The sequence below is a fragment of the Salvia hispanica genome, chromosome 5 (assembly GCF_023119035.1).
Source record: "Salvia hispanica cultivar TCC Black 2014 chromosome 5, UniMelb_Shisp_WGS_1.0, whole genome shotgun sequence".
Lineage (NCBI taxonomy): Eukaryota > Viridiplantae > Streptophyta > Magnoliopsida > Lamiales > Lamiaceae > Salvia > Salvia hispanica.
Window position 1 is genome coordinate 40,455,632 of NC_062969.1, and position 14,119 is coordinate 40,469,750.

The window sequence follows — 14,119 nt, forward strand, 5'->3', positions numbered from 1 at the left end:
TTAAAAGTGTAGATGAAAACAATAGATATATATTTAATAGATATGTGGAGTATTTTATAATATAAATTCGCTTGACATATTAATTTACAATGTATAAAATGAGATAATGAAAAGACTTTTTCATAGTACTGTACATTCGAAGGTTGCGTGCTGAGAAAAAATTACAACATTTTTTATCATAAAAGAATGAGAATTCTTTGGGATAGGTTTGAAGTTTGGAAAATTAATTATATTTTAAAGAACTGGATTTATTTATTTAGTCAATTTATTAAGCCAAGAGAGTAGTATTTTATTTGATATGAATCTTTTTGTCGTCGCCATTGATTATGCTGTCCAATTATTTAATCTTGAAACAATATTTAACACGACTACATTGTCGATATCATAGTGTTGTATAAATATTGGCATTGGATGACATGTCACCTCATATGTTTTTTTTTCAATGTTATAAATCTGTGTGTGTGTAAATATTATTATAACCTCTTGTTTTTTCATGTGTAAAGGGTGTAAAATTTTAAATCATGAACATGATATCTAGAAATCACACGTGAAATATACGCCTATTTAAAAAACATGCATCATAGTTGGATTCACAACTCAAATTATAATGTTGAGTAAATGAGTAGTGAGTACGTACTATTTTTTAAATTATTATTATTATTACTCCCCCCGTCCTCCGTCCCTCATTAGGAGTAGCACTTTGACCGGACACGAGTTTTAAGAAATGTAAAAATGAAGTGCTACTCTTAATTGGGGACAAACCAAAATGAAAATTAGTAACTCTTATACGGGGACGGAGGGAGTATTATTATAGAATAGGTATGTCGTTTTGTTTTGTAAAATTATTCTCATTATTTGGGATTTAAAATATAAATATAATATAATTTAGCGAGTATTAAATTATATCTACTATGTATATATTTCTAATTAATTTTAAAGTGTCAATACTTTAATATTTTGTACTATTACTAATTGCACTAATGTGTCACTAATTGCACTAATTAATAATCAAGCATCTTTAGTTTCTTCTAGAAAAAATTGTTATTAGTCATAAATTAAATCAGTACTCTTTTACTAGGAGTACTTTTTACCTATATAGTACTCCACTATATAGTACTATCGTTATTTAATGTTTGTACACGAATGTGTGAGAAGATTAGTAATCTTTTTAAAATTATTGGAATGTGTTATAATTATGGATCTTGTTTATAGAATACTGATATATTGGAGGAAAATTTGGGTATATTGATTCTAGAATATCGATATTTACCTTATAATTTTTCATTTATTTCTTTTTTTCGCTCGTGTGGGGACTTTCGATTAACCAATGACATTGTTCCTTCGAGAAGACATTGACAGTAACTTAGTCATTATATTTCCCATGTAATATATAAATCTAAAATAACATATTTACAATTATTCTTTAGTGTTCTAAATAAAATTAAATATACAGCTATACATCTACTTCGGTTGAGAATGATTAATTAAGATAATTATTGTCTCTTTCTTCAAGCGTTTTCTCTCAATTCGTTTCCTTAAGGTAAGTACTTAATTATTTTTAATTTGTAGATAAGTATCTACCTTTTTTGTTAATTAATTATAGTTTGTATGTAATTTATTGGATTTGCAGCTGTAAAAATTAAAGCAATGATATTATATTAATCCATAGAATCAACATTTTGACTTTGTAGATGGAAAGCTTCACGCTTTGAATTATTCTTAATAACAACTTTCACTCATCTGATAACTAAAGTATGATTTGATTTAGGAAGAATAATTTCACATATTAACTTTTTTCAATTAAATAAAATATTGTTCAGAGCCATATATAGGACATGACTAGCAAGAAAGATCGAAATACATTAATTATATCTCGATCTAGAATACAACTAAATAGTAGTAGTAATAAATTTTTAAGTACTACTACGTACAGTTTATTTAATTTTTGAAGTAGTCTATTTGTAATTTGCAGCAATTAATTTTTTAAATTAATTCAAAACAATTCTCCCCAGCTAGGTGTCTTCTACAGCTTGAATTTTTTTTGATAATGGACAGAGAGTCAGAGACAGAGTTGTATTTATTTCAACATCATCATATCCTAATTAAAGTTTCAGGTTTTATTCAATTTGAGTAGAAGACTGTTATTTTTTTTGAATAATTAATATGCAACACTATATATTAGTCTGTTATTATGTGTCACGGAAATATTTTGATTAATGTGTTGGGCTAATGTTGTAGCATTAATTTGTCCTAATAGCATTAGCAATTAAAGGGTCAACCGAGAGCCCATCCCATCGGCCCTTCTCTGCAGGAGAAAGGCCGATCAACCGCTCCTCCCATATGGTCGATACAACGGCCCTGGCCGATCCCATGGCAGATGATCGGCCATCCATAGCGAGGGTTGGGCCGATCATCTGATCATTGTTCTTTTATTCTATTTTATCAACTATAAATACCTTATTTTATTATTTTCATTTTCCACACCAACATCTTTATCTTCTCTCATTTTTCTATAGAATTTTTCTCTTTCTAGAATAATACTTATGTTCGGTAGCGATTTCGTCGACGAAATAATAAACAATAAACCACGTGATTGCATCTTGTTATATTCTTTTTTCCAATATTGTAATATAACGAAGATTTGCGTATAAATATTTTTGCATTTAATATATCTCTTTTATTATAGGGAGATAGACCCTTGGGTAAAATGTTTACGTGTAATAAAAAAAAAGGGCCAGGCCATTACCAATACAGAATTGTCAATGGGCACACCATGATTTGTCCAATCATGATGGCTATGTATTTAATGTAAAACAAAGTAAAATTGTATTTTTGTATATATAAACATAAATAAAATTGGACTTATGTGAAATGTCATACATATGTAAATGTGTGCGTATCCATTTATCATATAATAATAAATAATAAATATATGTATGATAGTGAGAATACACTATTGGTCACCCTCCCTGTCCTTAGCCTAATTTAGCATATCTAGGAAGTAGGATCCAGACAAGGCTTACAAAATTTCAAACACTATAATTTTAGGTCACACGGAGTTACATGGCCCTGTCAAATATAAGCATATCTCCAACAAAACTAGTTGACAAAATGAATCTAGTACTCCCTCCGTCCGCAAATAGAAGTTCCATTTTTTCGTCAAGAGTTTTAAGAAATGTTAAGAAAAGTGAGTGGAAGAAAGTTAATGGAATATGAGTCTCACTTGTATATATCAGTTTTAAATAATATGTGAGTGAAAAGAGTTGGTGGAATGTGAGACCTTTTTACCATTTATGATAATTATGAATCGAGACTTCTATTCGCGGACGGACTAAAATGGAAAAACGAGACTCCTATTCACGGACAGAGAGAGTAATACTTACCCTAATAAGTAACATTACGTAACATTACTCCTAGCCATATCAAAAAGTATAAGTATTTTCTTCAAACCTATATGCTAATTAATTTCGATGTTGTCGAAATAAGCCATATCTTGTGAAGGCAATTTTGTAGCGGATTTTCTCTCATTACTCCGCGTGTTGGATAATCGTTCGTCGAAACTAATATGTGGCTCTTCATGACACTATTTGCATTACTTACATTTGTTGAATGTTGGATTCTTGAACTTTGCTTGCTTTTATTGAAAAAATAAATTAATTTCTTCTCACAAAATAAACTTTTTCTTCAATGCATTCTATATATGAGTTGGTGCTTAGTGGTGAAGTGAACATTATAAAAATATTCCTAGAAATATTCAAACAATATTAACAAACAAATTAGTCCATTGACAAAGATAGAAGAAAATCTTGATTTTTAGGTAGGAACCCTAAGACGCTTTTTATTTAGTGATGCTATTATAATGGTTGGCCCATTTCAAGAATCATAGGGCAAACCTTCTACCAAAATTGAATCAACAGTAAAGCCCAAATCATTATTTATATTGTGGCTATTATTCTCTTTTATTATCAATAGGAATTACTACTATAATTTATATATGTGTGCCCTAGATGTTAGAAGGGGTATTGTATTGAACGGCATTGACGAGGCTTTCACCAGCAAATTTAAAAAGACAAGCAACGAGAATGAAAAGAAATACTACTCCAATAAATCACATATGAAAACATTACATAACTAACATAGACACCACACACTCAAACTATAATACATGCACATTAAGCTATATATAAACCAATATACAAGCAAATACAAATCAATCATATAGTACATAATTTCGAAAAGAATCATAAGCTTATACATCACCCGAAAAAAAAGAATTTTGTGAATCACGGGCTAAAAGGTCATAAAGGTCATTTTGTAGGCGAAGGCCTATATAAGATCCAAACACAACCGTGGCATGGTTCTATTGTCTCTTAACCAAGCCATGTTAGGCTCTTTGAATATCGATCTGGCTCACCATATGTATTGCATGCTTGCTTATCCGTATCTAGCTATCGCTATAGTACAGAGTTGTCACAGTTCACACGTCAGATGTGGATTGATGGATTCCTCATAGCCAATGCTTCATCTCTTGTTATCACTACTTTCTTGATCACCCTATAGGTCAAGGAAGTTTTCTATATCTTCGTGTGAGATCTTTCTAAGGAACAAGAGATTTTATACTATCTCATGCTATACATTTACAAATTATAAATATGCATGGATTTGGATCCAAATATTTGATCCATCAACCCATCTGTACAATAGAACTAAAAATTCCACTATATACTATGAATTGTAAAAATATATACTAATAATAAATACTCCATACAAATAAATAAGAATGATGATAGCAATGATACGTGGATCAACATTGGTTCTCATTTACCCCATGATAACTCGAACCGAGAAGAAGTGTCTTACCAACTGAGTTGTGTTTATCATCGTCTTGACCATTAATTTGATCACAACACATAAAACTAGTATCTCCTTGCCATGTCCAAACTATATCCTTCAACCCTGGCCTAATCTCCTCCTCCCTAAACCTAATACACTCCAAAGTGTCTCCAGAAACCTTCGAAAACTCAACCACCGTCACCTCCGGCCCCACCTTGAACGCCTCGGCCGTGACCAAGAGCCGCCCTTTCCGCCCCTCGTCCGCCCCCAACAACCTCAATTTGAAGTCCTTCAACCTCGAAACACTAAACCCTAATTTCTTCCCCACCATCTCAATTTTCCCCAATGTCACCTTAGCTGATCGCTTCGACGTAAACGTAAAGTCCCCTCTCCGTTCAGACGACAGGTCGAACCGGTCGGTCGACAACGAGGTGATCAGCTGAAACGCATTCAGTATCGCCGGAGAATTAGGGTATAATTTCTCAACCGTTTCTTCGATTTTAGTCTCAGCATCATCGATCGACATCGAATTAGGGTTTTGCAACCCGATTTTAAACCACGGGACCCGCATTATACCCGGAATCGAGATCCGTTTACCCGGATTCGGATCCAGCAATTTGTACATTAAACGCTTCGCTTCGGTGGAGAACCACGGCGGGATCGAGTATTGCGACCTGATCGCCTTCCTGAACATGACGGCGAGATTCCGGTCGTCGAAGGGGAGGAATCCGGCGAGGAGGACGTACAATACGACGCCGCACGACCAAATATCCGCCTTCGCGCCGTCGTAGCCCTTCGTCCGGAGGACCTCCGGCGCGGTGTAGGCCGGCGTGCCGCACCGCGTGTGGAGGAGATCGCCGGCGCCGGAGCTAGGGTTTTCGTAGAGCGCCGAGAGGCCGAAATCGGAGATTTTGAGGCGGCCGTCGGCGGCGAGGAGGAGATTCTCCGGCTTGATGTCGCGGTGGAAGACGCCGCGGCTGTGGCAGAAGTCGACGGCGGCGATGAGCTGCTGGAAGTAGCTGCGCGCGGCGGACTCGTCGAGGCGGCGGCGGACGGCGGAGAGGAGCTCGCCGCCGGCGGCGTACTCCATGACGAGGTAGATCTTGGATCGGGTGGCCATGACCTCCTTGAGCTCGACGACGTTGGGGTGGCGCACGCGCCGCATCACGGCGATCTCGCGCGTGATCTGCTCCGTCGTCTTCTCGCTCTTGAGCGCCTCGTCTTTTTTTATCACCTTGATCGCCACCGTCTCTTCCGCCGCGTCCGCGGAGGAAGGGAGGCGGCGGCCGAGGTAGACTTTGGCGAAGGCGCCGCGGCCGAGGAGGGCTCCGATTTCGTATTTTCCGAAGATGATTTTCTTAGCTTCTTCTGCCATGGTTGGATCATGAAAATGATACGATAAGTATAAAAAAAATAGAAAAATAGAGAAAGATGGATAAATGAGAAATGGTGTCGAAGAATAGTGGGGTTTGTGGATGATATATAGCTAATGATGAAATAATTTAATAGTATGATTTAAACCAAGTGTAAATTAATAATTATTGCAAGGTGTTGAGTTATATTTTTAATTCAAAAAATAATGTATATAACCCTTGGTGGATCTTAGTGGACCACCATGACATAACATCGGATGTACAAATATTTAAGTATTTATTAGATGCGGTGGCCATTTGAATTATTATATTTATTATTATTTATTGTATTTATGTGAAATGGGGGTTGTTAAATTAGTTATTTTATCATAGAGATTTAATTTAATTTGATTGAGCTATATATTTTAGCGGATGCAACTATACGTGTGACAAGATCCTGCATCTCGTACTCCTATTTCTTACGTATATTACAATGATTTTGGAAAACAATTTTTGTTATGTAGATTACATATATGACTTGCCACGTCTAAATAAATGAATCACAATTACGTGTGGCCGGCGTTAATCCAACTCGGATTGAAATTATATACTTAATACCATAGAAAAATTCAATGAGAAATTAACTAAAATTTCCCGTAGATTTTTGACCTCCTCATTTTATTTTTAAAAATCATTTGCAAAATCAATCAATGTATAGAAAAGGTAAACCCTCATAGTTGTAAAAGTATTTTTGACCTTTGACCCTTAACCGTATTGAAAGGTCATAAGGGGGTGCCGGTGAAGCAGTCGACAACACCGTGTCTCCATTGAGTAACAACTTTCGATTTCTTTTGTTCCTTCCTTTCGCCTATCTCACTCTATGCTAATTCTCTCTCGTCTCACATCCTCTACATTTTATTATGAATATTTGATAAATAAATAAAGAAATATGAGTATTAGAGAAATAGATTGAAGAAAAACAAATTTATTGAAGTAAGTGAGTTGTGAAGTATGAAAATATTATACAAATGCTAATTAAATTATTTATTCGTCATGGGTTTTATAAGAACCCTAAACCTAGTTATTATAGTAGTTAGTATATAAGTCTTGAGTATGACTAATATTTCATAGTTAGTTTATACTTATATTGGCAATCCGTAGTACATTAGTACTCAAAGTTCCAAAACAAAAGTGATGAATAATGATGATATCTCTATGATTAACTATTCGAAAACATAGAAAATAAACTTGGGCCCAAATTATATAGGCTATTTTTAGATACTAATTTATTAGCCCATATTAAACTTTTAAAATGGGCCTGGATAAACTTTGGTCCATATAGGAATTTTAATTTTAATTTTTGTATATTATCCTACATGTCTTTGCGCAACTCGAACAGCAATAATGCAATACAAATTGAAAAAGAAATAAATTACGAAAAAACAACGAAATTTGGTTTCCTCTTCCTCAAGCCAAAATCGAGAAGTCGTTCGATTCCATATAAATAAAGCCCATCATTTCTGAACGAAAACCCATCATTCAAGAATTATTCTTGCGATTGAATTTCAGACATATAGCTGAAGAATTTCGAACTACAGATCGATCAATTATGGCGATGAGCGAAGAGGAAATTCAGCTGAGACTGCAGGAGTTGCAGAAGCAGCTGGCCAAGAAACAGATGTTCGAGGGATCTGTTTCCGAAATCAGATCTCTCCTAAAGCAACATTATTCATCCGCTTCACCTAATCTTCGCAAAACGGTGCGTCTCTTCGATTTCATGTTAATTTTGGATGAATGTGTTCGGAATGTTTGATTAGAGCTCTAGGTATTTATTTATTGAGGAGAATTTGATGAATTTAGAAAATTTCGCATTTTTAGGGGTTTTGGGATTAATATATAACCTATTGAGTTCTGAAATGTTTGGTGTGGTTAATTGATTGTGTTTATTTGTGATGAATTGGAAAGATGGGAATTGCTTATATATTACTGTACTGTGTTGATTAAGTTTGGAAAGGATTGAATTTTGCCTAAAAATGGGAAATTGATGAATGGGGAAATGATCATGTTGTACTGCTGTTGCATATTGTGGATAAGGTGTTTGTGTTATTGCTCAAGGGTGTTCTTCACCTTGATGGCTCCTTTGTGGATTGTGACTGTTGCAGTTTTACACCGTTGTGTGTCGTGTTGCAACTGTTTTGAAGACGAGACACACTTCCCCGGGGTTCTGGAATGCTGGGCTTAACCTCTTCCAGGAGGCGGAGCAGCTTGCTGGGGACGCCTCCGAGAGGAAGCACCTGCAGAGCTGCATTGCTCAGGCACACGACCAGATAGGCGAAGTACAGAGCCGGCCTGAAGACTCAATATCTCGAGAGAGCAGAAACAGTGGAGGTGGAGAGATCTTTCAAATCTTCCCTATGTGTTTTGGCTAGCTTTGAGCTTATGGTGTGAATTGGATTTGATGTGTATTGTGTAATGCAGGTTATTTATTCGAAGGGCATCTCACTGTAGACCGTGAGCCTCCACAGCCGGCTTGGTTGGTGCAATCGAATCTGCTGACTGCCGCTGCTGCCCTTCTTCATGGTGAGTCGTCAGCAGAGCAGCAAACGGGTAGTGGTGACACGGGAGAAGATTCTGCAAACCTACTGCACCAGCTGGTTAATAGCCTGGATGATATTCTGCCAGAGGTATCTTCATTCTTCTTCTTCTTGAACAAATACTTCTTACGTAGGCATCGATTCATTTGTCTAGCATCATTGGCTTTGAAGAGTTCATATCCTTCATATTTTCTTGCATACAAGGCCACTTAAGCCCTATTTACAGTAAATTCTGATTGTGAATAGTAAGCATTCCTGAATCCTAATCGGGGTGGGTGCACTGTGCATTCGTTTATACACTAAGTTTTTGCCTTTACATTTGCTGTATATGCATTTTCTTGAATTGTATAACTTGACCTTTTCATCTATTGTCTATTACTCAACAATTTTGACACGCTTAATATCTATTGGTTGAAGTTTCTGACAAATGAATCCGGGGCTCCAAGAGTGCCTCCTGCTAGCAAGGAAGTCGTGGCAAATCTCCCCATCACGAAAGTTGCAGAAGACATCCTGGTGAAGCTCGGTAAAGATGCTGTGTGCTCCATTTGCCAGGAAAACTTGGTCGTAGACGATGAGATGCAAGAGTTGCCCTGCAAGCATATGTTCCATCCTCCTTGCCTCAAACCATGGCTGGTAATATTTCTCGTGGCCTCATGACATTTAGACCTCGTTGTTTTCAACTCACTTTGCCCCTAATTGAAACATGAAACTTTCCTTGAATCTTTGGTTTGATAGGATGAGCACAATTCTTGCCCAATCTGTCGCCACGAGCTGAGAACGGACGATCATGCCTACGAGAGCTGGAAGGAAAGGGAGAAAGAGGCAGAGGAGGACCGGAAGGGGGCCGCGAACGCAGTACGCGGGGGTGAGTACATGTATGTATAGATAGACAGGGGAAGATGAAATGCTTCTGGTTGGCAAAGCTTTTATGTTTTGGCTGTAATCATTCTACACTTCTCCTTGTCTCACTTGTGTTTGTATTCATTGATTAATATGAGTTGAATCTATTCTTAAAGCATATGAGTAGTATGAGTATAAATGGTGTATTAGGATAATTTATGAACATAGGATTTTTGTTAAGTTTATGACTGCTTAATATTTTCAATTATTTAGGATATTTTGATAAACTATAAAATGGTATATTAGTATTACTTTACAATAATTTATTACTTCACCTGTCCCAAGATAGTTGAGTTTAATTTTTTTTGGGGGGGTTATACAATGGAGTTGTGTTATTTATTTTTCATTTTAGCAAAAACTTTATTCTCTCTCATTCTTTACTCACTTTTCATATTTACTTAATTCTCAATCTTATTTTACTTTTTTCACTTAAACTTTTATACTAGGAAGAATAAATATAATTATATAAATATACATAGATTGTGTGTACATAGTGCCCCTTAATTTTAAATTGAATCAGATTAGTTTATGTAAACTAATTTTATTATTAATTTCTTACTAAGTTGTCCATATTATATTCTTAAAACATCATTAAACTAGTTTATCTAGAAAGATTTAGGTTCAATCCTAAGTTTGATCTGGAATTAATTATGTAGATATTCCAAGGAAAAGTTAATCTTATCCAAAATCTATAAATATTTAATTGGAAAATCTTAATGTTTTTCTAAATTACTCCATATTAATTCATTTAAAAAAAATGAATTAATATTCATAAACCAATTTTAAATATAGAGTACTTAAAAAATCTAATTTAAATGTACAGTTTATGTACATATATCACGTAGAAAATACAGTAGAAGGCTGGCTATTAAAAAATGAATTAATATGGAATAAAGCAATTTTAAATATAAAATACTTAAAAAATCTAATTCAAATGTACAGTTCATGTACATATATCACGTAGAAAATACACTGGCTATTAATTTACGACTATACTCATCATACAAATATACAAAAATAACAAATAATTTAATGGAGATAATCTGCTACACAGACTGAGATAAAAATAAAGTAGTATCAGATGATGAATTGTGATTGTATGATTTGTGTGTTTAAACTGAATACAGACTTTTCCCACCACTCTCTCTTTTCCTTGTGAATCAAAACAATCTCTCTGTCTCTATATATATTTATATTGTACTATTATATAGAGAGATTATTCTCTTTTGAGACTAATGTGTATAAATATAATAATAACGGATATAAGCTAATTTAGTAAATAAATTAAGTATAAACTCTTGAGAAAAGATTTGGGTGAAATAATATTAAAGATCATTGTAAGACTGTCACATTAATACTTTAAAGAAAGACATTTTAGGCTTGATTCCTCCTTTTTTTTGTTTTTTCCTATTTATCATTAATTCATTTTTTTATTATATAATTAAATATCGTGACTAAATTTGAATTATATATGCAAATACCAAATATGGCATGTGCGCGGAGTATGTTTTAACAAAATATATTTATACCATTTGAAATAGTAGTAGTAGTATTATAAGAGTTGTGCTTGTGCACGAAATAAAATTTTGTAGCCGTCGGTTTTTCTTTTCTACTTTTTATAACATTTTTTCTTTCAATTACCTACCGGTTAAAATTAAAGAAAAATAAATAAACTTTATTTAGAAAAATAAATAGACTTAAAAGGATATGCAATTTGCATAATTTATTGTGTTGCTAGATAGCAAAAATAGCTAGTAAGTATAGCTGCATATCTCTAAATACGGAGTAATTATTATTTCTATTTTACTATATTTAATAATAATCTTCATCATTATAAATTTATAATGCAATTAACCATTCAGATCATAAAAGCATGCATGAATATGAAGGTAATTTTCATAATACTTGTTTGTCTTTCTTTTTTCATTTTTTTACGATCAATTCAATTTTTACTATGTTTAATATAATAATCTTGAATACTCCATGAAGGTATGGATCGGAGCATTCTGTCCTCTTCTTGTTGATGTGTCATTTTTCCATGTATAAAAATGTCCAAGTTCTATGTTTCGTCATGTCACTCTAATCATATTATTCATTTTTATTATTTCTCAAATATTGAATGTTGGAGTATATATCAAATTATAGTATTCCATTTTCTAACTGAAAATAATCATTACGAAAAGAAAAAAAAAAGTGAGGCTGTTGCACGGTGATTAAGTTATTTCCTCCCTCCACCTTCCAATAATTAATTAATTGTATAATACGACTCCATATTTTCAATACATATATAGGATTTTATTATACATTAAAAATGTATTATACCAATAAAAAATTCTCCACCTCTAGAGAATTAATTATCGTTGGAGAATATTGTATGCAGATTCTCTGAAATTCTAGCTCTCACTTTTACATTTTTGTTATTATATATATGCTCAAATCTTTAACTTACATTAATTTGTTTTATAATTAAATGGTGATTTTATTCCATTCGTGACAGTATGCTGGGAATTAGGATTGCATTTCGCCATTGTAAGATTGTCATTGGAGTAATTATTAACGTGGGTGTCTTTTTTTTAATACTATTTTTAAATAGACACTAATTTATACATCTTTAATTGTTATGAATTCATGTCTATTAAACTGACGTTACAGACATAACTTAGTTTTAATTTATTTAAATTGTGCAAATGAAAATTTGGATATTGGGAGTCTAAAGTGAGTTAATTTGCAATTTCACTTTGTAGCAGTTTTTTGTTCAACTTAAACCTCAGATATTGTACGTTGTTATAATTTGCAACATAATTTTATTGAAATAATTAAGATACGATATTTTAATCACGGCATATTATATTAAAATAATACTTTAAAACCGAGAATTAAAGTGCTGATCGAATTTTCTAAATATAGACCTATATACTTATAAAATATATATAGTTGAATTTTGGCTTTGCTTGTAAATCAAATAATTATCAATTCATTTCAACATTATTAAGACTCATGACTTCATATAATTCAAGTAATACGACGTATACACCTCAACGGCAGCAAGATTCATAGTGATATTAAAATAAATAAATATATAACGATTTATAAGTACTTTTGAGTATAAAAGGAAGAGGTATACATACTAGTATAAAATATTATAATTATTTAAATACATGGTCAATAATCTACGTCACTAATTCAAGGCAAGCTGACATTAATTTGCCTGCACCAACACTTCTATTTCAACCCATTCATTAAAGCTTTTAACAACAACAATATCCCTAAATAGACAAAGTAATTAAAAAAATATTAAATAAAAGTAACATGAATATTTATTACTTGTCCAAGAAATATGCAATTTATTCTGAAAATAGGCAAAGTTTTGAAAAATATTATAAAAGTAACACACAGTCCACAAAAAAGTTATTGCAGAAAATTTAATTGAATATAGTTTCCCTTTAATTGAATTTAAAATTTGATAAGTTTCCTTGCTCATTAATTAACATCAGTAAAAGGAATATAGTTAGTAGCTAGGTTAAATCTTAATTTTATGTAATTTAGCACTGGCTACAATAGGCACACATGGAAATAAATTAATAAGGAGAGGTTAAGCCCAAACAAGATAAAAAAAATTCTTTTTTATTAATTTATATAATACATTGTAGCTTCGATATTAGTATATAATCGTTGTGCAAAAATCTATATGTATTACAACTAAACATAGAAAATTATTAACTAAAATTTTGATATATATAGCCTCTAGCAAAACAAGTCTTTATGATATATATCAAACACAAAGGGTGCTAGGATTTGCTGAAGCATGCTGAACAAAAGAATTACCTTATATTTATATTTGAAATTATTTTTATTTTAGCATCTTTCGTCTATGATTTTTTTTTTTTCAATTTTAGCTCTCTTAAAATAATATTAGAATTTCATAAAGAAAGCACTACTCACATAGTGGTATATGCTACTTGAATAGAGGCGAGCACACCGTATTATTTGATAGAAGGTGAAAAGTAGTTTGATATTTGTCCAACACACAACTGCATCTATATTTAATTTTACGTGTAGAAGGTGAAAACTTCATTATTTTTTCAAATAATATCATCAAATCTTCGGTATTATATAAATTGTCGTAAAAAACCTATATTATCAAGGCCAAACATAGAAAATGTATTATCTTAACATTCTCAACTTAAATTTTAAAATAGGAATATATATTGCCTCTAGCAAAGCAAATTCTTGAAATCAAATTTATAAGAATTGACACTCTAAGTCTCAAACCAAAAAATCACCTTATATTTTATATATAATTCAAATTTATTTTTATATTAGCATATTTTTCATCGTCAGAAAAGATTCAATTCTATCTCTCATAAATCAATATTTGGCGTATGCAGCATGAATATCGATGCGTACACTGTACTTTAACCACCCGAAAAAGTAATTTGT

At 32.8% G+C, this 14,119-nt stretch overlaps 2 protein-coding genes across 2 annotated transcripts; one reads left to right on the forward strand and one right to left on the reverse strand.

The window, feature by feature from the left end:
* Window positions 1-4,083: 4,083 nt before the first annotated feature.
* LOC125190243 (CBL-interacting serine/threonine-protein kinase 5-like) lies at window positions 4,084-6,230 on the reverse strand. Its single transcript, XM_048087491.1, has one exon. It carries the CDS (start codon window positions 6,206-6,208, stop codon window positions 4,805-4,807), a length of 1,404 nt encoding a protein of 467 aa, XP_047943448.1. The 5' UTR covers window positions 6,209-6,230; the 3' UTR covers window positions 4,084-4,804.
* Window positions 6,231-7,611: 1,381 nt separating this feature from the next.
* Window positions 7,612-9,797, forward strand: LOC125186900 (E3 ubiquitin-protein ligase AIP2). The gene is made up of 5 exons (XM_048083387.1): window positions 7,612-7,944; window positions 8,348-8,573; window positions 8,664-8,869; window positions 9,197-9,412; window positions 9,515-9,797. The coding sequence occupies exons 1-5, from the start codon at window positions 7,795-7,797 to the stop codon at window positions 9,662-9,664; spliced, it is 948 nt and encodes a 315-aa protein (XP_047939344.1). The 5' UTR covers window positions 7,612-7,794; the 3' UTR covers window positions 9,665-9,797.
* Window positions 9,798-14,119: the final 4,322 nt, after the last annotated feature.

Excerpts from the sequence above, each read along its gene's own strand:
- LOC125190243 (XM_048087491.1), bottom strand. The coding sequence starts at position 6,208 with ATGGCAGAAGAAGCTAAGAAAATCATCTTCGGAAAATACGAAATCGGA.
- LOC125186900 (XM_048083387.1), top strand. The coding sequence starts at position 7,795 with ATGGCGATGAGCGAAGAGGAAATTCAGCTGAGACTGCAGGAGTTGCAG. Across the intron at positions 7,945-8,347 it reads CACCTAATCTTCGCAAAACG|TTTTACACCGTTGTGTGTCG; the intron begins GTGCGTCTCTTC and ends TGACTGTTGCAG. Across the intron at positions 9,413-9,514 it reads CTTGCCTCAAACCATGGCTG|GATGAGCACAATTCTTGCCC; the intron begins GTAATATTTCTC and ends TTGGTTTGATAG.